A 23567-nucleotide genomic window follows, 5' to 3' on the forward strand; every position below is an offset into this window, starting at 1 on the left:
AATTTCTGCTTTACCTCTTTGAATTATTACATCGCTTTTTATTCTTTTTATAAATATTTATTCTTTTATAAATTATAGAGTACTATTTTGAGCTGTAATAGCATATGAGAAAATAACAGGCTTCTGGTTACCTATTGCATGTAAATACTTATTGTTACTTATTGTTTTAGAAGTTCAGCCCTTACGAAGGCATCCACGTTCAGAGGCAAAAATCGAATGATTGTTTCTGTTTACATTATTATTTATGTATGGTACATAACTTTGCGTCCCGCGTCGTGGCGTCGTGGTCTAAGGCATCCTGCCTAGGACTCACGTTACGGAATGCGCGTTGGTTCGAGTCCTCGTAGGGGAAGACATTTTCTAATGAAATTTCGGTCAGTGTATGGGACCGGTGCCCACCCAGCATCGTGATGCACTTGGGGAGCTACGATAGGTAGCGAAATCCGGTTACGCAAACCAGCTATAACGGCTGGGGGGCTCATCGTACTAACCACACGATACCTCCATTCTGGTTGGATGATCGTCCACCTCTGCTTCGGCATGTGGCCGTGAGGCCAGCAGCCGGTTGGTCGGTCTTGGCCCTTCATGGGCTGTAGCGCCACGGATTATTATTATTATTATTATTATTATTATTATTATGTAACTATGCATTATCATATTATTACATGAATGTAGTAAATACAATTGTATATTTCTTAGGAGACATTTCTTTTTTGTCTGTTGAAAAATAGCTGTGTAAAATGGAAATGTAATAAAGTTTATATAAAAGATCCTTAAGTCATAACGATACAAATATATATATAATATACCCAGTTTTACTGCAGAAACAGTGTAAACTCATTGAGTTAGTCACTGATCCCACGCCATTGGTATTAGTTGGGTGTAACAATGGGCATTGGTATGCGACTGTTAAAATATTCAAATGTGTGAAATAATAATATTATTGTTATGCAGCCAATAGAGGATTATGGTCTACCAGCCGACTGCTGAGCTCACGTTCACATGCCTCAGTAGAGGTGAACGATCATCCAACCAGAACGGAGAAATGTATGGTTAGCACGATGATTCTCCCCCCAGTCGTTACAGCTGGCTCGCGGATCCGGATTTCCTTATCCACTATAGCTGCGAAAAGGTAAACTATGAATTATAATATAGCGATTTTGCCTCATAAAAATAAAACGTATCTAATAGAACAATACTTAGCCTACTGTTTCCGTGCACACATGCTGTCTCTGTGGTACGTCATGTTGCTATTACTAAATGGCACGCACTCGTATTAGTGGTAAATAACTGTCACGTTTATATTTTTTACGGCTGATTTTGATAATTCTCACACAGTAACTTTTAAACTGAATGAACTCTTGGGTTCAGATGACCAGCATTTATGTTCAGATATGTAGGATTCATAAGGTACACTGCTTACGCCCATTTGAATGAGGTCATAAGGTTTATTTCCTTTTCCCAAAGTAGCAAGGTTAAGCGTCCTGTTGCGGCCTTTCCGCCAATTGACATGTGTTCGTAATCCGCCTGTAATGTCACATGTCGCGCTGGTCACAGCCTGTCTCTCAAACGGCGACTCTGTCGGCTGACGGCCACTCCCCAGAGGCCTGATCCTCGCTGTTTCTACGATTATTTTGGTTTTCCCTTTTGCTGTTCCCTTTGTTATAGGCCTGACTGTGCAGTAGTATGTAAAAGAGCCTTTATTAATTATATTCTACTGTATTAACAACGCTATATCAAGTACGCAATTACGGAATGTAGGTGGAATTGGTAATAGATATTATATTAGTTTCATGAGGCCGAAGATTCGTGAAAGATTTACCTGATATTCTCCTTACATTTGGGGAATACCTCGTAAAAACCAATCAGAAAATAATTAGCCGAAATAACCTGTGCCCTACCCCAATGGTCTACACCAGTGGTCGTCAGCACTTGCTGAAATGGGTAAAGTGCAAGGAGTGCAACGAAATATGCTCCGTCGTGCAGAAGGAATAGGGAGACAGCATACCCGCCAGCAGCCACGGATGCACGCTAGTGCAATGTCATATCCGCGGGTAAAAGACGCTAGCCCGAGGGTACACTGTGTTGATGACCGCTGGTCTACACTCTACATTATGCGGTGGCCTTTTAATAGTTTTATTTGGCGAATCGTTAGTGAAGGTATATATTCCTATACAGGAGACACGAGTTTTAATACCGGCGAGTACAAAATAAACGGACTGTATTGAGTCAAGAACCACATACAGCGATATGCGATGGAAATGCTAGAATTGGTTTTGCATGGATTCGGTTGGGAGATTGGAAACTAAACGATTTTACGGATAATATGGAAAATGGCAGATGTATATTATTTTTCGAAGCAGAAAATAAAAATCATGTTATATATTGCGAACATGTGTTAAGACAGATGGGAGTGAAAGCAGTTTCATTTTAGTAATGAAATTATATAAGCCAAAATATCAAGAATAATTTACAAATGAACAGCTAATAAAATACCTAGGAACATTTTCTTGGAGAGTACGAGAAAAACTAATGAGGAAAATAAATACGCTAGAAGAAATGTAAATAATTTTTTTAATGTGTGCATGTATGCATATAATGTAATAGGTCTACCTATGAATGTATAAAAACGGTACATTGATAAGTGAATGGCAACTATAGCCTATGATCGGAGTTCAATGCTGTTAGTCAGCATTGTAACGCACTGTAACCAAATAAATAAAAAAAATAATTAAATAAACGGTTAAAAATGCATTTAGCGTTCAGGAAAATTAAGAAAATTAACTGCAAACATATGTTACATGACGTATGGAATTCCCACCATAATACCACTTCACGAACAATACCTTTTCTTCTACACTATAATACTTCATTTCAGTTTCGTTATTAACCAGAAGCATTAGGTTTGTTCCAGCACGGTTCGGAATCGATTCTGAACTGCCTGCTCATGCGCAGTAGTTCAATGTGCGTTCCAACAAGACTAGAACTGATTCCGAACCGATAGTGAACTTCCAGTTTTCTGTTCAGAACTCGTTCGGAACGAGTGAAATTGGTTCTCCATTAAGAGTATAACTGGGAATTCTAAACTGCTGACGCATGCGCAGATGGTTTAATCTGAAATTATGGTTAAAATCCTTCGAGACTAGACAGATTAAAATAAAAAAAATAGTCGATCATGAGTGATATGGAAGATGATAGTGATATATTTTATGACGAATGAAGTTCGGAAGATGAATATAATTTTAATATGAGAAGAAACTCCGAAGGTGTGAAAGAACAGTTCAAGAAACGTTCCAACAACGTAAAATCCAGAACTCTTGACACCATATACAACTAGCGCAAGCGTCGAAAGAAGTTCGGTATTAGTTCGGAACGCGTTCTGAATTGCTTCCTGGAACGAACCTATTAATAGCACAAAACTCCCATAACCTTGTTTTATCTTATGGTCGTAATTGGTTATAAAATTTGTAACATTGTTGTGGACCATGGCCCAACCCCAATGAAACAGAATTACTGATATATCTACGTAAAGGTAAATAAAGCATTGTTACGTTTATATTATTTTAATGTACCGAAGTATATATGATATTTCCATGCAGATATTCTGCTTCATCATACGATGAAAGAGTAATGGGACGGAGAAAAACTCTCTCCGGCGCCGGGATTTGAACCTGGGTTTTCAGCTCTACGTGCTGATGCTTTATCCACTAAGCCACACCGGATACATCAGCACGTAGAGCTAAAAACCCGGGTTCAAATCCCGGCGCCGGAGAGAGTTTTTTTCCGTTCCATTACTCTTTCATCGAATGTTACGTTGCTCGTACTTTTCTCTGATAGTAAATAAAAGTAAATGCGTTATTGTTTAGGTATTCTGATTCACGTTTAAAGCTAAAAAATATACGTAAATATTTTTTTTAATGTAAACAGTACATCGCACTTGACGATGTGTCAGAGAAAGAACAATATTGTTTATATGCATCTGATGTCTGACTAGTGTAATATGTAGCTAGTCTGCGATGTATGCAATGGAGGGGGCAAGTAACTGGCTACTCTATCTCCTGGCGTAGTTGCCTCATAAGTGGTGCCTTCTTGGTATCACTTGTGAGTTTCAGATCTGTCTTCGGACAGTTGACGAAACAACAACAGCAATGTAAACAGAGGAGAGAGTATTTGGGAAAAACTGATTCGTATGTTAAATCGCTATGTTCAGTACTTCGATTTGCATAGTGTATTGTTGTTTAGTCAACTCTCCGAAGACAGGTTAGAACCTTATGACACCAATAAGGCATCGCTCATGAGGCAACTAAACCAATAGACAATGGAGTTGTTGTTTAGTCAGCTATTCGAAAACAGGCTTGAACCTCTTAAGTAACACCAATAAAAGATCACTCATGAGGCAACTAGGCCAGGAGATAATGGGGTTAGGGTGGCCAGTTTCTTTTCCCCTCCAATGCATAGTGTGGTATATAAATATCATTTGCCTCTGAAATACTGAATATGAACAAAATCCGCTTAAATAGTTTCATCGCTATGCACAGACGGACTACATTCTAAAACAGCTTTTTCGCCATCACGATTGCTAAAACCGTATGTTTCCATAAGAATCGCGTGATACATTTTTCGCAGCACCGCAATGGTTTTTATGTAAAAATCGTACAATGAGAACGTAAAAGGAGCTTAAACAGATAGTTGACTGTGTGATGGAGAACGTATTTTCAGCACAACCTGTACTCCACCGAGCGCAGATATCTGTCCTATGACTCCCTCATTATCTTCTCGTCTGCCACGCGATGAAGAGCTTGCTGGTCCTGCTGCTCGTCTTGCAAGTCAGTCACGGGGCCCTGGATGAACAACGGCTGAGGCAGTTCTTCCAGGACGTTTACCAGGGCCACGACGTCTCCCGTAGGAACAGCGACGTATTCCAGGAGCCATCTTCAAGGGACCTTGACGTCGGTTTTGCAGTGGGAGTCAAAGACGATGGCAACGACAGCGACGTGCTGCTCAACAAGCACTCGGCCAAGACGTATTCGCCACCTAGCATCTTTGCACAACCTATTCCTCCCTCCAACGTGGTGCAGGAGCCGTCTGCTAGCTCTAAGGAGCTCAATATTGGAGTTTACGTCGACCCTAAGAGTGGAGTACAATACTACACGCCAGGTTTGTCTCCTAGCAACTACTTGACTCCGAGAACAAATGCCTACACTACTCCATCCGGTCTTCCAGTTGCCTACAATTTAGTGACTCCTAGCAACTTCTTAATTCCGAAAACAAATGCCTATCCAAGTCTGGTCAATGCCCCATTTGTGAATACTTACGTTCCTCCTTATCAAAATCCACTCCCATATCAGCAACCTTCCTTTTGGAACCAGTTCCAACGACCTCTTTCACGAAATTCATTAGATTTTGGACCCCCTTTTTATCCTAATTATTTCGAAAATGTTCGGAACAGACCTCCCAATTTCATTGCCCTTCCTTATGCTAGTCAGAATGACATACAGCAAACATTTGAAACGGAGGACTATTCGGGGCCCTATTTCGAAAACAGATTCCACAAATTCGATCGATTCCAACAAGCAAACAACCCTTACTATCAACAATTCGATGAGAGAAATTTTTATGGAAGATATCCCTATGCTTTGAGAAGTGCGCGTGATACATCAGGCGTCATGTTCGACCCCATGGGGCGAGTTCCCAGGGGGCACGGTCGATACCACCAGTTACGTGGCGGCGATCTGAGGAGTATGTTCCAGATAGAGGAGCAGGTTCCCGCAGGGGGGCTCTACCGGCGGCCACCGCAACCCTTGGTTTTGAGGCAAGAGCCCCAAGTGCCGGAAGTGATCGTGGACCAGAGGGGAACCCCCGTCATGACATCCCAGCCGTTCGGAGACCGCCAGGTGGGCGCCTTCCGTCTGCGCAACGACCACGGTTACCAAGTAACGGTGAGCTACTTTCTTGTATCCATGACAACTCAAATTCTTGTGTAGATAATTATTTACATATGTAGAAACGTTGATGTGCACAATCTTTTCACGTATTTACAGTACATTCAATTGATAACTTGTGTTATAATCTACCTTTTTTTAAAATTAAATAATGGTGTAACCAACTCGCGTATAATTTCCCTTAAACGTATAGGTGGCAAGGCAGTTGATTTCTAGGAAATGACTATGGAGCGCACATTAATGTCATGCGGTCGTAAATTAAAATCCCGCGTAGAGTATGACTGTTTGTTAGTTACTAGTGGCATGTCCTTTGTTTTGTTAGGTGCATGCCGAGAAAAACTTCAATCCAGTCATCGATTAATCTAACCGTAAGAGCTAAATATTATTAGTTATAACTATTGTTGAAAGCTTACGAATAACATATTTTCTGAATAGTTATGACCCACAAACCGATAATCATATCATATGTCCTAGAGTAGGTCGAAAACAATAAAATTAAGAGTTTGAAAACACTAAACGGATATGTTTTAAAGAAATTTTCATTTTATGATTCTTTTTTGCACGGAGGAGAGACCCGAATGCTTGCACTGCAGCCTGAGGCTTATTGTGCTTATCACTCCTATTCTGTGAATGATTGGATAGCCGAACGACTGCGCTCTTGTACAAGTACAGCACGCCGTACTGTGAACTTAACCCGGGCTATTGTATGGATGATGATGATGATGATGATGATGATGATGATGATGATGATGATGATATGTGAATTAATGATGGTGAAATGAGTTCAAGGTCCAACGCCGAAAATTGCCCAGCAATTCTGCTTCAGTTGGTTGAGGGAAAACCCCGGGAAAAATCCCAAACAGGTAATTTGTCCCAATCAGGATTTGAACCCGGGCCCGCTCGTTTCATAGCCAGACGTGCTGACCATTACTCCACAACGGTGGACAATTTTATGATTAGTGCAAACATTTTAAAGGAAATTGTATTTTATGATTAACGCTAAGATTTTTATTATAGACTGTACCTGGATACTCGGTGAATTCAAGATGTACTGGAAAAATCATATCGAAGTCAGCAACGTTTTGCGTCACCTCTAAATTATTATTTCTTAAACGCATAACTTTGCATTTATTTTTACCCTAATTTTATATTTTTTGTGGTAGTGGTCTAGTGCGGACCCGGTTCGATCCCAGGTGTACCACGGATTTATACCTTGGTCCAGGTAACACAGCAGTTTTCTCCTGGAGCTCCGGTTCCTTGTGGCATCCTAACAAATTTCCATCGTCTCATTTTATCGCGGATGTAGCGTAGACCAGACTCCTATGGCGCAACCTGAGCAACGATTGTGTCGGTAAATTGGTCTACACAACTGGCTTCATATGGGTGAAAGACGAACAGACAAATACCCGCCATTAGTTATATATAAATTTATAATAAATTTACTCATGTTGATCTTATGTTTTTTTAATTGTATTGTACAAAAAATAGTTCCAAATAATAAAATTAAGAATTTATAGTCCTAGAAATGTCCAGTTGGTAGAATTAACATGACTTTAACTAAATGTATCAACGTCATGTTAATTCTACCAACTGGACATTTCTAGGACTATAAATTCTTAATTTTATTATTTGGAACTATTTTTGTACAATACAATTAAAAAAACATGAGATCGACATGAGTAAATTTAAATGTGTCCTATTTTTAGAAAGATTTCGAATGAACTACCATACTTTTACAGCAGACATTATGACATTTCATATGCAAATGTCTCTAAATAATAATAAAGATACAGTATAAGTATCCCCTTTAGACGTCATGAAAGCGCATAGGAGGCAGGATGGTAGAGACCTATGTTTTCATGATCTTCGCACTAGAATAAGGTAGTGTCGTTGACACCACACTCCGACCGCCTTTTATCCCCGTGAAAGACGCGGTACTCAATTTGACAGAAGGCTATTCTGATTGTATTGGCAACGAGAAAAATACCGTTATCATTCGGGATAGAACCCGAGACCTCCCAGACAGTAGCCAGTTGCTATACCAACTGAGCTACCCGGTCAAAAATAATTATCAATTATTATTATTATTATTATTATTATTATTATTATTATTATTATTATTATTATCACAGTCTCAAAAATGTAAAAATTTGTTAAAATGAACTAATAATTGTTATTATTATGGACTGTGTTTAATATTAAAACTTAAAAATATAGGTCTACTATACCTTTTGATATACAAAATATATTAAAAATATTGTGAATAAGGAATTAATACTCTAGGTTTGTTTGTATTCCCATTCATATTGTGTATGTATGTATTTATTTATTTTATTGGGTTATTTTACGACGCTGTATCAACATCTAGGTTATTTAGTGTCTGAATGAAATGAAGGTGATAATGCCGGTGAAATGAGTCCGGGGTCCAACACCGAAAGTTACCCAGCATTTGCTCATATTGGGTTGAGGGAAAACCCCGGAAAAAACCTCAACCAGGTAACTTGCCCCGACAGGGATTCGAACCCGGGCCATCTGGTTTCGCGGCCAGACGCGCTGACCGTTACTCCACATGTGTGGACTATATGTATGTATGTATGTATGTATGTATGTATGTATGTATGTATGTATGTATGTATGTATGTATGTATGTATTTGTTCAACGAATCTCTTTTCCTCTGCATCAATATGAACATTAATGAACATTAATATGAGCATACTTCGCGCAATAGTTAATGAGAAAAGACTACACACAGACGAAGAGCCAGACATAAAATAATAAGATCTGTAAATATCTAGCCGTGGAAACCTAATTTGACAAGGCTGCACGTTAAATAGTGGTTTTACTAGTTACTCAGAACAAATATAATATTACGAGAAAAGTATGTGCGATCCTGCATTGTTCTCTTTACTGTTGATAGATGCTGAAATCATTGGTCGGTATTACCGATTGAATTTCAGTAGTATTATTCTCTGCTTGAGTACAAAGTATCACAAACAATTGATTCGAATTGGATTAATTTTATGGGAACTTCACAACAGAAGGGATTACAAACTAGTTTTACGTTGGTAACACTGAAGCGATTACAACTATTTCCAATAGTGCTCAGAGCTGTATTTACACAATTATACCGATACCAATCCCATTTCAATTGCTCTGCATAAGGGGCGGGAGGGGAAATTAGTTTTTTTCGCGTTGGGATCACTGATAGGATTACAAACATTTTCAGCAAGGTGACAACAATGCCGGGCCGATTTTGTATTAAAGCGCTCCATTTCTGCGACGGAATTTTTCGTGTATGCACATCCAGAGATTAAAGGACCGGGAACTGTGGCCCTGTCCATAGTATATCTGTAATTAAGTGTTCGCCATGTTGTGTAGCTATCCAGATTTAATATTACTATTTTGGCCTACTGGTTTGAAAAGTTTCAGTTCCCCGTCCTATTTAATATTTTCTGATAACTTTGTCTTATTCAAGTTAACAAATCTTTAACAAATGGTTATTTATAGAGTCAAATCTTTCATCTGAAAACATTTCTAGAAAAATTTCTTCCGTTCATAATATAGAAATGTTTATTTGAAAGAAGTACTTGATAGGCTACATGTATAAGATTTTTATGTATACAGAGAGTTAATTTGTAAACGTTTCTATAAAATTTTCTTTCGTTTGTAATATGAAAATGTCTATTTAAAGGAGAAATTTCATACGTGGACTACATTGTATAAGCTTCATATACAGAGAATTGATTTCGAACTATTTGTATGAAATTTTCTTTCGTCCGTAATTTAGAGATGTCTGTCTGAAGAAAAGATCTGATACGTACAGTAGATATATAACCTTCATATGCAGAGAGTTCATTTCCAAACATTTCTAGAACAATTTCTTTCGTCCATAATATAGAGATGTCTATTTGGAGAAAAGATATGGCACGTGAATAAGCTTTATACAGAGTGTCCCAAATTGATGTATACGCATTTTGAAACACTATTTCTCAGTAACGAGATGAGACAGAAATACGATTTTTGCGGTTTTATATTCCTTAAGCTCGTACATGTTCAAAATGACCCCCTTCCGCCAGCACACTCCCAACAACGACGTACAACAGAGTGGCATACCAACTGGATTGTTGCTAATGGAATATCATTACAGGCATGTTCAATCTGAACTCTCAGCTCCTCCAGTGTTTGTGGTTTTGTGGCGTACATTGTGTCCTTTAGAGCTCCCCATAGGTAGAAGTCTGGAAGGGTTAAATCCGCAGCACTTCTTCTTCGTCCTATCCATCTCTGGCCCCCATCATTTAGTGCGTGGACAAGTCTCGGAATGTAAGGCTTCCATTTTTGAGCTCGCAAAATTCGATGAACACTGGATTTGCTGATACCAATCTCACGAGGACATTGCCTCATTGACTTCTTTGGGGATTGAGCAAAAGCCTGCATGACTGCATCTACACTCTCGTTATCGGTGGAACTTCTCTTTCTTCCGCACCGCCCTTTCAACACATATTGCACCGTTCCGTCGACTTCAAAATTGTTTCGGATTCTTATGATAGTTAACCTTGTTGGTGGTTGTGTTCCAAATTCAACCCTCCAACGTCGTTGAACCTCAACAACATTCTCCACTTTCCAATAACATTTCAGTATCCACTTATGTTTATCGAACGATAATTTCACCGTCATGTTTGTTTTAAAAACAGTTGAACATGTTTCCATGCTTTCCACTGCCTTTTGAATCATAAACCGCAAAGATAGTATTTCTATCTCATTTTTTTGTTGTGAAATAGTGTTTCGAAGATTGTATACAACAATTTGGGACAGTCTGTATATACAAGAGTTCATTTGAAAATATTTATAGGAAATTTTCTTTCGTCAGTAATATAAAGACGTGTGTTTGAAGAAAATATTTGATACGTGGGGAGCTTCATAAAGAGGGTGTTCATATTCAACAATTTCTAGAATTTCCTTTTTGGTCCCTAATATAGAGGTGTCTGTTTGAAGGGAAAATTTATTTCATGTATCAGTTTTATACATATATAAAGAGGTCGGCTGCAAATATTTCTAGTAAATTTTCTTTCATATGTGGTATAGAGTTATTTGTTTAAATGAAATATCTGATACGTCTGTAAGTTTCATATAGGCTACAGAGAGTTCATTTCCAAACACTTCTCGAAAATTTTCTATCGTCCATAGTATAGAGACGTCTGTTTCAAGTAAAGATTTGATACCTCCGTATAAAAATTGTATATACTGTACACAGAGATCATCTGTAAATATTTCTAGTGAATTTTTTTCATCCGTAGTTTGGTCTTAATGAGTTTAGGATAACCTTGGAAAAATCCCCCAACCAGGTAACTTGTCCCAACCGGGGTTTGAATTCGAGCCAGCTCGTTTCACACTCAGATAAGCTGACCATCACTCCATAGCGTACCTTATCACTGTTCTCAAATAATTTAACAGAGGTTTCCTCTTATACCAAATTTTTGAAAGGAAAAATACAAACTCAATAATATGTTCTCCTTTTAATTTGCAGTACATATTTAAATAAAATTGTATTGCACGTAATTTCAATATATCTACAAAAATGTTATGTTAAAATTAAGAGAAACACTGTTAGAACAACTGCAGGTTTCTTTCGCTTACTGAGGAAATGGGTAATGAAGTGAGGAAAATTTAACATTACAGGAATAGGGCGTGTCTAATCCCGGAGTTCACTAGTTCGGTACCATGATCAAAAATATATACTAGTTCGGTCCGGAGCCAAGAAGTAAACAATACTAGTTCGGTCCCGGGTTATTAAGTTAACAATACTAGTTCGGTCCCGGATCAATAAGTTAACAATACTAGTTCGGTCCCGGGTTATTAAGTTAACAATACTAGTTCGGTCCCGGGTTATTAAGTTAACAATACTAGTTCGGTCCCGGATCAATAAGTTAACAATACTAGTTCGGTCCCGGGTTATTAAGTTAACAATGCTAGTTCGGTCCCGGGTTATTAAGTTAACAATACTAGTTCGGTCCCGGATCAATAAGTTAACAATACTAGTTCTGTCCCGGGTCGAAAATGGAGCAGTACTGGTTGGAAATCAACATTTTCCTTCATATTCTATACAGGCAGGAACGGGTCAATTCGTGACTCGAGACAGCAAACTACAAAATTTCTTGCCCCTTCCTTCAGGCATTGTTAAAAATGTTGATTATCATGTACAATGTACAGTATAAACCTTAGTTAAAACTTATTAAACTTCATAGTAGTGAGTGATAAGGATCTATGTTTTTGAGAGAAATTTGTAGGACAGTGTTTTATATATTGGAGTCTGTTTATTAATTTAGATACAAATTCTGCCCTTTTGTCTCCAATATATTGTTCTTTCTTTAATTGGTCTGATCTTTTTGTTGCTAGACTTCTAATTTGCATGTAAGTGTCAATTTGAATTCAATTTAGAATGTTTATTAATTTAAAGACGTTAAATGATTCACAACTGTTTGTCGTACTTTCTGTTGTAGCTACGAATTCAAAGAATGTTTATCAGTGACTGAAATTACGGTTAGGTACGACCGCTCCTAATTATGAAAACAAGTTCGAATAAGTATCATTATCAACGTCAAAACACGCCAGTATCGATATCATACCAACATAAAAAATTGGGATTCGATACGATAGCCAGTTCATAATATATACTGTAATAGTCTCTTTAATTATATATAAGTTGTCTATACCTGCATAGTTCGGACCGAATTAGTACGCACCTTTCTGAACCCCGGACCGAATTAGTACTGTATATTTCAGATATATAGGCTATCTGATGGGACCGAACTAGTACTGTATGCACCCTCTAATCCCCTCAAATGTTTGACATTAAAAGTCGATGCACACTGTATACAGAAAAAGACGGGGCACTAAAAAAACACAATATTATAGCTTATCGTTTGGTCATATTACGACTTATTAGTAAGAGCACTCTGGTTCGACTACCGGAAAATCCTGTGGGATTGGGACTGGACAGATTTGTTATTATAACTGCTCTGGTTTCGCCAGCCTTTATGAGTTCAAGACCACTCAGCTATCACCAAAACATCAGCTTGCTACTTTGAATTAGGACTGTTGTTAAATTAAGAATTAAGAATTAGCCACGAAATCCCGTGAAGGGCAAGGGCCCCTGATTATGCAGGGTTAAATAAGGAGTTGTAATTAATTTGTCTAAAGTACTCATATAAACGAGATTTGAAATGTTTGAATTGCAATGGCCATAACCATGAATTAAATAATTTAGTATGTACCCAAATAAGATAAATTTTTATTTACTGAATTGCACACAAAAGCATTCTTCATACTCCAAAAAGTAAGACATCTGGGGCCGTATTCATAGACATTTTTAGCGCGGGTTTCCGGTGGATGATGAGCGTTTTTCGTATTCATAAACCAGTGTTAGCGATAGGATATGATTTGAATTCTGTACAAGTAACCAGTGGATAGCCGGGGCTAGTTTAGTACGGTCGTAGCGCGTGCTGCGAAAAGTCTATGAATACGGCCCCTGATTTCATCTGTATATTGTGTGGTTTAAGTAGACCGCCTATGTACCTAATTTGCATTATTGTGCGTAGAATATCTGTTAGGCCTACATAATATTGAAAACAGTTCTAATATTATTTACAAAAATGTATAATTTAAAGTTGTGTGTGAATTAAGATTATATTAGTGGTTTATTAATGAGTCTATAATTAGACTCTAAGAAAATTCCTCATTATCAGACAGCGCATTTTTGTTTCCAAACAAGTTAGGAAACTTATCACTCAGTATATCCTGGAGTTTCAAGCTTCAAACTCTAATCTTAAATGCTTATCTCAGGACGCTACGAAAAGTAAAGCCTAGTTCGGTACATAATAATAATAATAATAATAATAATAATAATAATAATAATAATAATAATAATAATAATAATAATAATAATAATGAAGCATGACAATTGTAAGTAGGACTGCTACTAAATTGAAATGGTCTGTGCAGCTGCTTTTTGACCACATAAATCAGTAACACTTCGAAACTAGCTCTATACAAAATATCAGTGCTACATATGACAGAAAATATAATAATTAGATCGATGATAATACTGAACTAGTATATATATAGGCCCTAATATATATTATAGAACATAATAGTAAATATGATACACATTAACCGTATATACTCTATAAATACAATACAGTAGAGCATCGATTATCCGAAACAATTGGGGACAGGGATGTTCGGATAACTGATTTTTAGGATAACCGATCATTTACGAAAACAAATTGTACCGGTGTCATAGGAGCAGTATGAAACAAAGAAACACTAATATTAAACAAAAAACTGTACATACAGTATATATTTTGTATCACACGTCTTACAAATAACACAGAGAACTGACTAGCCTAGATTGACTAGTTCAAAATGGCCTACAGTTTAGGAAAAGAAGTCCAAAATATTTTGTTTGCTTCAGAGCTGAGACTCGTTTTTCTGCCGCTAAATCTCACAAACAGCGCTAGCGGAACTTCTACATGGCGCGCGCGCAAATTTGAATTTACTGACTGGAACGCTTTCACTTAACCGATGTTTCGGTAGATCGGCATTCGGTTAATCGATGCTCTACCACAGTCTAATTCATACGTCGCGCAACTTCAACACTTTTTTTGCCAACATTCGCGACACTAGCGCCCAAGCGGCAGGCAAGGCACAGGTCATAGAGTTGATACAGTCAGCACGTGCTTTTAGGGGATGCGAGATGTTATAATAACGTTTTAATCATGTGTCGGAATAAAAACAATGTTTGCAGTGCTGTAAATTGCAGTAACAAGTTTAAATTTCCGAATTTCTCGTTCTTCAGATTCCCTAAAGACCAAGAGAGGTAAGTGTACCTATTTATATGTCAGGAAGGAAGTTTAAATAAAAACAAAGTAAATACCAGTTACAGCATATTATTTTGTTGCAGATATCATTTTATTTATATTTTTAAAAAGTTGAATGTTATATTGCATTCAAGTAGGGATCATGGTGTTAATTTTTCAAGAATTCATGGAGTATTGTAATCCTTTTGCAAAATATTCACTTCAGACTGTGTCGATAAATTTCTGATATTTTGGTGTAGATTCATGTGGCAGACGTATTAAGTTCTCAAGAAATAAAAGAGCGTTTTTAAATTTAAATATAAAATAGCAATTTTTCTGTAATAATTTGCATGACTGTTATTGGTGTTGATTTTACAGTTCCAGCGATTATTTATTGAAAATAAAAGTAAATTTTCTGAGTTAATTGAAGTTAAATTTTTTCAACAAAATTATGTGTTCATTTATTTGTTCTTACCTACGTCATATTAACAGTAAGGTATGTAAATTACGTACTATATAGGTAGGATAAGATAAAATTAAGCCTATGTGTGAAAACTGGAAATGTAATGTAAAATGCTGTAAACTTACCATAAAAAATTAAACCATAATATCAGCACTATTTGTGACTCAAAATAATAAAGGAAATACCGGTTCTTAAGAAATGTAAAAAATAATAAACCCTATTAAGGTTTAAATCCTCACTTTTTTTTTATTTTCAAGTTTACCTCAGCGGTCGAGTTTACCCCAATATGCGGTATGGAAAATAGTTAATTTCTCAGGAAATAAGGAGAGGAGTTCACCACCCGATGTACCCTACGAGATATGCTCTACAATTATGAAGCTATTAATTTTGACTCTTCTCACAGGAAATATACCGTAAAGTTCCAATGTTGCATAAATATATTTAGGAATTAATTGAATTAACGTCCAGGTACGAAAAATTATATTATTTCAAACCATGATACGTGATCAGGGCCATGATTCAGTTGTAAGGAGCAGAAAGAATTACGTTTATTCCCAGCTTCTCAAACTTGTAGATTAACTGCATGTGAAATTCTTCTAGGATTCTAAAGTAAATTAATAAGAACCATATACACTTACTGTATAGCATAAAACTATAAAATAAATTACGCAAAACCCGTTTTCTGATGTGTTATCATATATCTTGCCTGCCGCTAGAGAGCTACTGTAGCGCTAGCTGTCAAATGTTGGCATCTTTTATACGTATGACTTGCGCGACTGTATGTATTAGACTGTGGCTCTACTGTGTATACAATTAATTAATTTAACAAAATCAGCTCGGTTCCGGTAAACAAAAATATATATTCTGAGATTATGAAATTCTTATCTTTTACCATAACTGTCAGTAAATTTTTTTTAAGCTAAGAAAATGTTCTTTATACGTTACAAGACGTTACAGTGACACAATTATAATAACAAAAATCAATATACAAATTAGCAATATTTACATTTTATACAATATATACAAAATACAGATCAAAATTAAATACAATATAACATAGATTGATAAATTAAAATAATATTAACACAAAAGTCTGAATGAAAATGCAACTTACTCAGTATTAGAATCAGATCACAATGTAGTAGTAACTTGGTGTTTTACATATACAACATTGACGATGGAGCACCTGTATTGTATTATGATTCATAGTCTATGCGTACCTGCTTCTTACTCGACCGAGGCGAGTGGTGCCGCGGGAGTAATGTGAACTATCGCGATGTGGTATTACGAACGCAGGAACAGTAGCGCCACGGCTCCGGACTGCAGGACTCCACTGGCCTCGGTAGAGTAACACAATACTACCCTGCTTATGCATCCATGGCTAACAAGCCACGTTATGCATCGACGTGACGAAATAGATGTACCAGAAGAAACTACTCGATCCGCTGTACGTTTGGGAATAAAAATGCGCTGCCTGCCCTTTATTTATTCTAGAGCTTTTTATTCAGTGGTTCATTCGCTTAACCCAAACGATGTTATAACCAATCCGTAGGTTAATCCTCGTATAATAAGAAGTTCTGCTGTTCTCTTACCTAATACTATCTAATACTTATTAATGCATGTTAAAGCGATCGGATTTTCCATGATACGAGACAGACCGTTTTGATTCGCAGTTTATTCTGAAAGGTAGGTTTGAATTTAACATTGATGGGATCATTGGTTAAATGATAACAATTGACAAGAGATTAAACGAAATAAGACTACCAATGACCGCGTGAAAGGTCTATACTCGAAATAGAATAATAAAGTACAATATGTTTACCTTTAACACTGTATTGTATTTCATTTGATATTTGTGTGTATACATAACCCATATAGCCGTCCACCGCTGTGGAATAAAGGTTAGCGTATGTATTTGTCTATGGCTGGCGTATCTGAGTGTGAAAAGTTATGGGTATTTTTAGAAACGTTTCCTCAGTCAATTGAAGTAAAATTGCTGCCTAACTTTCGTCATTGGACCTCGAACTCATTTCGTCTTCATTAATTACAACTTCATCTATCATCTTACAATAGTTTCAGGTCGAGGAAGACGCAGCGGATGTAGTATCGTGACTTGCATACAGATGGCATCGATCTGAGATAGCTGCAGAAGTCCCAGGAGGACAGATGGGCTTCCATAGCGGACTTCGTCGGAATTAGGCGATGTGTAGCTGAATCGATAGATGGCACCAAACAGTAAATCACGATACTTACAAGAAAGGGTCATACGGACTTAAACAATGTCCCTATCAAAGGACAAAAGCAGAATAAGACAGGCTGCGGTGCAAGCCGTCGGGCAACTCCTCCGTAACAAAAAAGCATATAGGCCTATCCATAATTTCCATCATTTCACTCAAATAGAGGTGGCACCATAATGAGTGAATTTATGGCAGGCAGAGTATTTGCAACTTCATGCCTCCATGTTAAATGTAAAAACCAATCTACTCATTTAGTCAGGTACCCAGCTGTAATGTCGTTGGCCCCGTACTTTCAGTTTAATTAGTTCCCCTGTGTTGTTATTAATTTTTCGTACATAAATTTTAAGACTTTGCTATGGTTAGATCTAAATTGAAAGCAAGTAAGTGCATAATCTTCAGATAAAATACAGTAATTATTAAATAATTTACTGCAGTTTTTATAATTTTCAATAAAATTTATGTTCCTATTGTAAGCAAATTCAAAAGCCTAGAGAGAGTTGGTCGCTTTGCAGATAAAGAGATTGACTCTAGAGGTACGATAGTGAGTCAATGCCATATGAAGAGCTCATAGAAGAATGTGAATGTCGATAATTTAGAAAAATTGTTAAGAAAAGTGAAGGAGAAATTTTTTAAAGAAGGGATTTGGACCATGACCATTTATTTTAGGTCTCATTACGACTTTTGTCTTTGCGCCCGAGGGAAACTGCGAAAAACTGAGGGCAGGATGAGTTGTCGCACTGACGACTAAGCTAATTAGTTTGTATTGTGAGTTTATTAAAAGTCCGAATAAATCGTCAATTGACACTTATGAGGGATTTCCTTTATTTAAACAGGAGAATTCACAAATTTTATTATTGCTATTAAACCTTGAGACACATTAAATGAAGAATCTACGTAAAGATTAATTTTTGGTCCTACAGAATTTGTCTGTTATGGTAACAATGGTTATTACAGGAGAAAAATTCGATCCGGCGCCGGGGATCGAACCCGGGTCCTTGGTTGTACGTACCAAGTGCTCTAACCACTGAGAAGCGACGAAGTTCAATCTACAGCACCCGGATCGAATGTTTCTCCTCTAATAACCATTGTTACCATAACAGATAAATTCTGTAGGACCAAAAATTAATCTTTACGTAGATTCTTCGCACAACAATGCATAATACTGTGGAATCTCGGCCACCAAGTTACTCAATTGAGTGTAATCCTTGTACAATGGCAGTTGACTCAATATAATATGTCAACATGTACGTCGAACATGGAGTAAGGCAACAAATGGAAAAACAATAGAGGAGAGGGATTCGATCCGATGCTGTGAATTGAACTTCGGCGTAGCTCAGTGGTTAGAGCGCTTGGTACGTAGAACCAAAGACCCGTGTTCAACCCCGGCATCGGAATGAATTTTTCTCCCCTAATAACCATTGTTAAATGGAGAAATTAGGTGGACCTTGTAGAAAACCGTATACACTTCTGTTTCCATGGTACCACGAGTGACGTCAGAATAAACTTTTCATAACAAAACGTTACAATTTTTCTCTTTTGTACCTTGAAAATAGAAGTTTCACGTCTAAAAATCAAAGGAACTTGATTATTTTGCTTTATTCTGTACAAAAATGTTTATGTCATAAAACAATAAATGTTTTACATCCCGCATTGTTGCAGATGAGCGTACCTCCTGTCCCTGAAGACGGGCCGGCAGATGGCATCCTAGTCATGGAGATGAAAGCGAACCTGTATCGCCCCCTCAACTAGAAGGAAAGCAGAAACCGTCAGTTCTCTGGCTTGTTTATTGACATGTAGACGCACAAACGCAACATTGTTTAGATAGCATAGTTACCGACTCCTCTGCCCTGTATTTTCTGGTTTAATATAATGGCTGTCCCAATGTTTTCATATGTTGTTAATCTCTTCTTTTACTACCAGAGTTTCTCAATAAGTGAGGAGCATAGTATCAAAGTTAGACAGCTCCATTTTTTGCAATTTCGAGTTATTGATTGTTTTTCATAGAATTTTGTGTGCTGAATGCGATTCTGTAACTATTTAGACAGAAACGGACAGAACAGAACGAAAATAGCACTTAATTGTGCGCTTAATTGTGCGCTCCACTGTGGCTTGGTTTCAAATTAGGACAATTCCTTCAGTAGCCAATGAGAAGCCAACATTCATACCACCTTATCTCATAACGCATTATGAATCTAACATGGCTGATTGTTTATATAATCGGTTTGTGGATGAATAAGTACTGTTTTACGTAAATTTGCTTTGAAACCGAGCTAGTAGAGACTTAGATTCAAAAGTAGACAATTTCACTTTAAATATGGTTTCGTTTGGCTTCAGAAACGGACAGCCCCACTTTAAATAAGATTTTGTTTGGTTTCAAAAACAGATACCTCCATGACTTAGTTTCAGAGATGAACAACTCCACTTTTTGAACTTAAAATTTCGACCTGAATATTCATTTTAATCACATTTTGAGACTGAAAAATATTTCTGTGACCCATGAGAATGTTTAAAAAAATTTTACGTATAACGGTGACATTGGTTTCCAGGGATCTAGTTTCTCGCCTCTCCTGTAAAAAACACAAACGTGAAGTTGTCCAACTTTGATACCAAGCTCCTGAAATAACAAGACTTCTTAAACTTATTCGCACATATACATAGATGCCAACATTTCAACCTTGGTAAATATTAATTTTTCACAAAACTTATTTTTTAAAGATTTCGTTCTACGGACACAGTAAGAAATCGGTTCCAGCAAAGAATAAATCCATGTCAACTGCCTGCATTCGGGACAATGGGCGGTTAACTCCGCCGTCGCCACAGTGGGGCCAAACCCACTTATTCTTGGCATTTACATAGTAAGAAAAGTAGTTTTTGGTTTTTGTAAAGCTATTCTATCAACGAAAAGTGCGATTTCAAATCACAAAGCAGAAAATTAGGAAGTAATTACAAAAAGCTAACATCGGGACTCTTCAGCCTCGTTCGCACTGTCAGTGTCGTCGCTGCTGTCGTGTACTGCAGAACGAATATCCAGCATGTCCAGCACTCCTTGTCAAACTGCTTGGCTTTCTTCTTCGGCATCTTCCAGAGAGAAAAAAATAATCGGATCCGAGGATATCAACAGCACGTTGAGGACATCTTCATATGTTTTTGTTCGGGACACCTTCCGGATGAAACCTTCTCTGTACTTTTTAAATTCCTTGTTTCTAGCTTCTTGGGGTTCCTCACTTAGTTGACCAATGGGAACTATAGCGTGACGGATAATTTCTGGACCATGGATTAGAATTTTATGAATTGTTGGAGGCATGACGTACCATGAGTATTTCCGTACAAAGAGCATACTTGCGAAACTTTTCCACATCTATTTCGTGGCCACAAGAGATCACTTGCAAAATTATATTGAATCTTCTGATGATTTCAATGTCAACACCAGTGATGCTTGCAGATAATGCCGGATTCTCAAAAAAATCACCTTGATGTATTCCCATCATTTGTATTGCCGAAGCCTGGTTTTGGCTTGTCTACTAGCAATCCCTTATCTTTTTTAAATCTGTCTTGAATAGGTTTCTTTGTGTTCGAGAAAACATTCTTCTACTCGATGCCCCGAGCTTGCCATTTCTTAAGGGGAAGTTTATATGCAAGATGGAGCAAACATTCAAAGAACCTAATGCGTGCGTGAAGGACGGATAACCTCACTCACTGATGAGTCTAACCAGTCCTTGTTCTTCTCTAAAAATATTTCTTCTATCCTACGAGCTTGCTGCCATCTCTTCTTAAAATCGGACACGAAAAATGAAATTTGCTTGTAGAGAGCCATTTTGTCTTCATCTGGACGAAGTCTTTCATAATCGTAACTTGCTCCTGTAATTTTACACGTCCTGTATCATAAAGTTCTCTTATAGTTATAAAAACACCATCGTTGCAACCCGATCCTGCAAAGAAGAAAATGTATACGAATGCTTTGGGTGTTTAGGTCAAGCGTACTTGGCTATCTAAATTTTAGAAGCTGTCAGTTTTTTAACCGCTGCTGTTCCAAAATGAGCAAATATGAGCAGGGTTTGTTTCCATTTACGGCACGTATAATGTGTGAAATAAACATAAATGTCAAGATGCAGAACATGATATGCCCTGACATACACTAAAACCTTAAAAAAAAATTTACCCCTTTTTCACATTTTCGGTTCATTTCTTTATCGTCCCATAAACCACTACAAAATCCACAAAACCTATATGTAATTGCATTAAAATTTTCTTACCTGATGGTAAAGACATCATGTTAAGCCACACTTCGTAGTTCCACCAGCACACGACAATATGACGCATTTAACTACTTCCCGTGCACAAGCTTCTCTCTCACTGACTCAGCTAGGCTCAGATTCTGACATTCGCTGTGACGTCAGCTGCACCCCAGTGACCTTGTCACTATCAAAAACGTATAGTTCAGGGATTTATCTATCGTTAGAATATAAAATATTGCTACTTTTGCAAGATTCGTTTTTTGTTTTTTTGCTAAGAATAACGCTGTTTGGCCCCACTGTGGCGTCGATTGCAAATCTCCTTTCAACACGGAGCTTCTTCGAACACGAAGAGATAATACTAATAACTGGATTTCAAGTGAAGATTATGAGGCAGACATATTGTATGTCCAGCCTTTGTCGAAAACATTACACCATATCCAAACCTATTTCCGTGATATGAATAACGTCCATGTGCGTCTACTAATTGTCGTGTTGTGCCCTTCACACGCAGAAATATGATCACACAGAGTACCGCACCTCGACGCTTCACCATGTTTGCACGCGTCTAGTCGTTTTCAGACTGATGTTTGAAGTCTACGACTGATAGATTACATGGTCTGGTGGCCTTACTGGAGAGCATCATTTTACCTAATATACGATCCGACAGGATGGGTTTGTCAATTAAATAGGTAAACTTACTCAGATGCAAGGTTTTGTTATCTTACGCAGCATTACTCAACCAGTTAAACTGCAATAATCATTCTCATATGCCAGTGGTGTAGTCCAGGGGTAGCGAGTGGAACTAATGATCCGAGACTACGCTCCATCGTGGATTTGAGTCCAGCTTCGATCGAATAATTACCTAGTGGATGTTCTCTCTAACTATAAGACAAATGTCAAGCAATCACATGTCAATCTTAAGGCTCACCTAATTTTTTTAGTTGGTTATTTAACGACTCTGTATGAACTACTAGGTTATTTAGCGTCGATGGAATTTATGATAGAGATGGTACTTGAGGAGAGATGAGATTGAGGATTCGCGATAGATTACCGGATATTTACCTTGCGGTTGGGGAAAACTTGGGAAAAAAGCCAACCAGGTAATCAGCCCAAGCGGGAATCGAACCCACATCCGAGCGCAACTCCAGAATCGGCCGACTGAGCTACGAAGGTGGCCGAGTCGCCTAGTTAAAATACATTCTCGCTGCCATCATTTCCACAGAATTTACATAGATAACGACACGTTGATACAGAGTCCTTAAAGAACATACTGAACACTTTCATTTTCCTCGTTTTTATTCTACCCCGCCTCTTACTTTACCTCTTCCTCTCTCTGCTGCTGTTTTCTCTCCCCTTCGCTTGTCTTTTTCCTCTTTCTTCTTTCTGCTGTCATTTTCCTCTGCCTGCCTCCTCTCTCTTCATACATTCTCCTATAGCTACTTCCTTACCCTCTCTTCTCTCCTTCTCTTGTATCTAGTCCCTGTCTCTCCTCCCCTTCTTTTTTCATCTCATTCACCTCTCTCCTTCTCTAGTCTCCTCTTCTCCTTCTCTCTTTCCTCCGCTTCTCTTCCCGTATCCCTTTTTCTTCTCTTCTTTTTTCTTTCTCTCCCGTGTTCTCTTCTCTCAACATCTTCTCTCTCTCATTCCCTATTCATCTCTCTTCTTCTTTACCCGTTATCTTCTCTTCTTCTCCTCTCTCTATTCCCTTCTTTCTTTTCTCCCCTTCTCGTCTTTCTTTTTCCAATCTTCTATTTCCTTCCCTTTTATCCTCTCTTTCTTTCCTCCTCTCCAGTTCTCTTCTATCTTTGCCCCCTTTCTCTTCCCCTTTTCTTCA

General features: G+C 37.7%; 1 protein-coding gene across 1 annotated transcript; it reads left to right on the forward strand.

Annotated features, from left to right (window-relative positions):
* The first annotated feature begins 4761 nt into the window (after window positions 1-4761).
* LOC138696376 (uncharacterized) lies at window positions 4762-19388 on the forward strand. The gene is made up of 2 exons (XM_069821262.1): window positions 4762-5939; window positions 19158-19388. The coding sequence occupies exons 1-2, from the start codon at window positions 4791-4793 to the stop codon at window positions 19245-19247; spliced, it is 1239 nt and encodes a 412-aa protein (XP_069677363.1). The 5' UTR covers window positions 4762-4790; the 3' UTR covers window positions 19248-19388.
* The last annotated feature ends 4179 nt before the right edge of the window (window positions 19389-23567 follow it).

The sequence above is a fragment of the Periplaneta americana genome, chromosome 3, assembly GCF_040183065.1.
Source record: "Periplaneta americana isolate PAMFEO1 chromosome 3, P.americana_PAMFEO1_priV1, whole genome shotgun sequence".
NCBI classification, from domain to species: Eukaryota; Metazoa; Arthropoda; class Insecta; order Blattodea; family Blattidae; genus Periplaneta; species Periplaneta americana.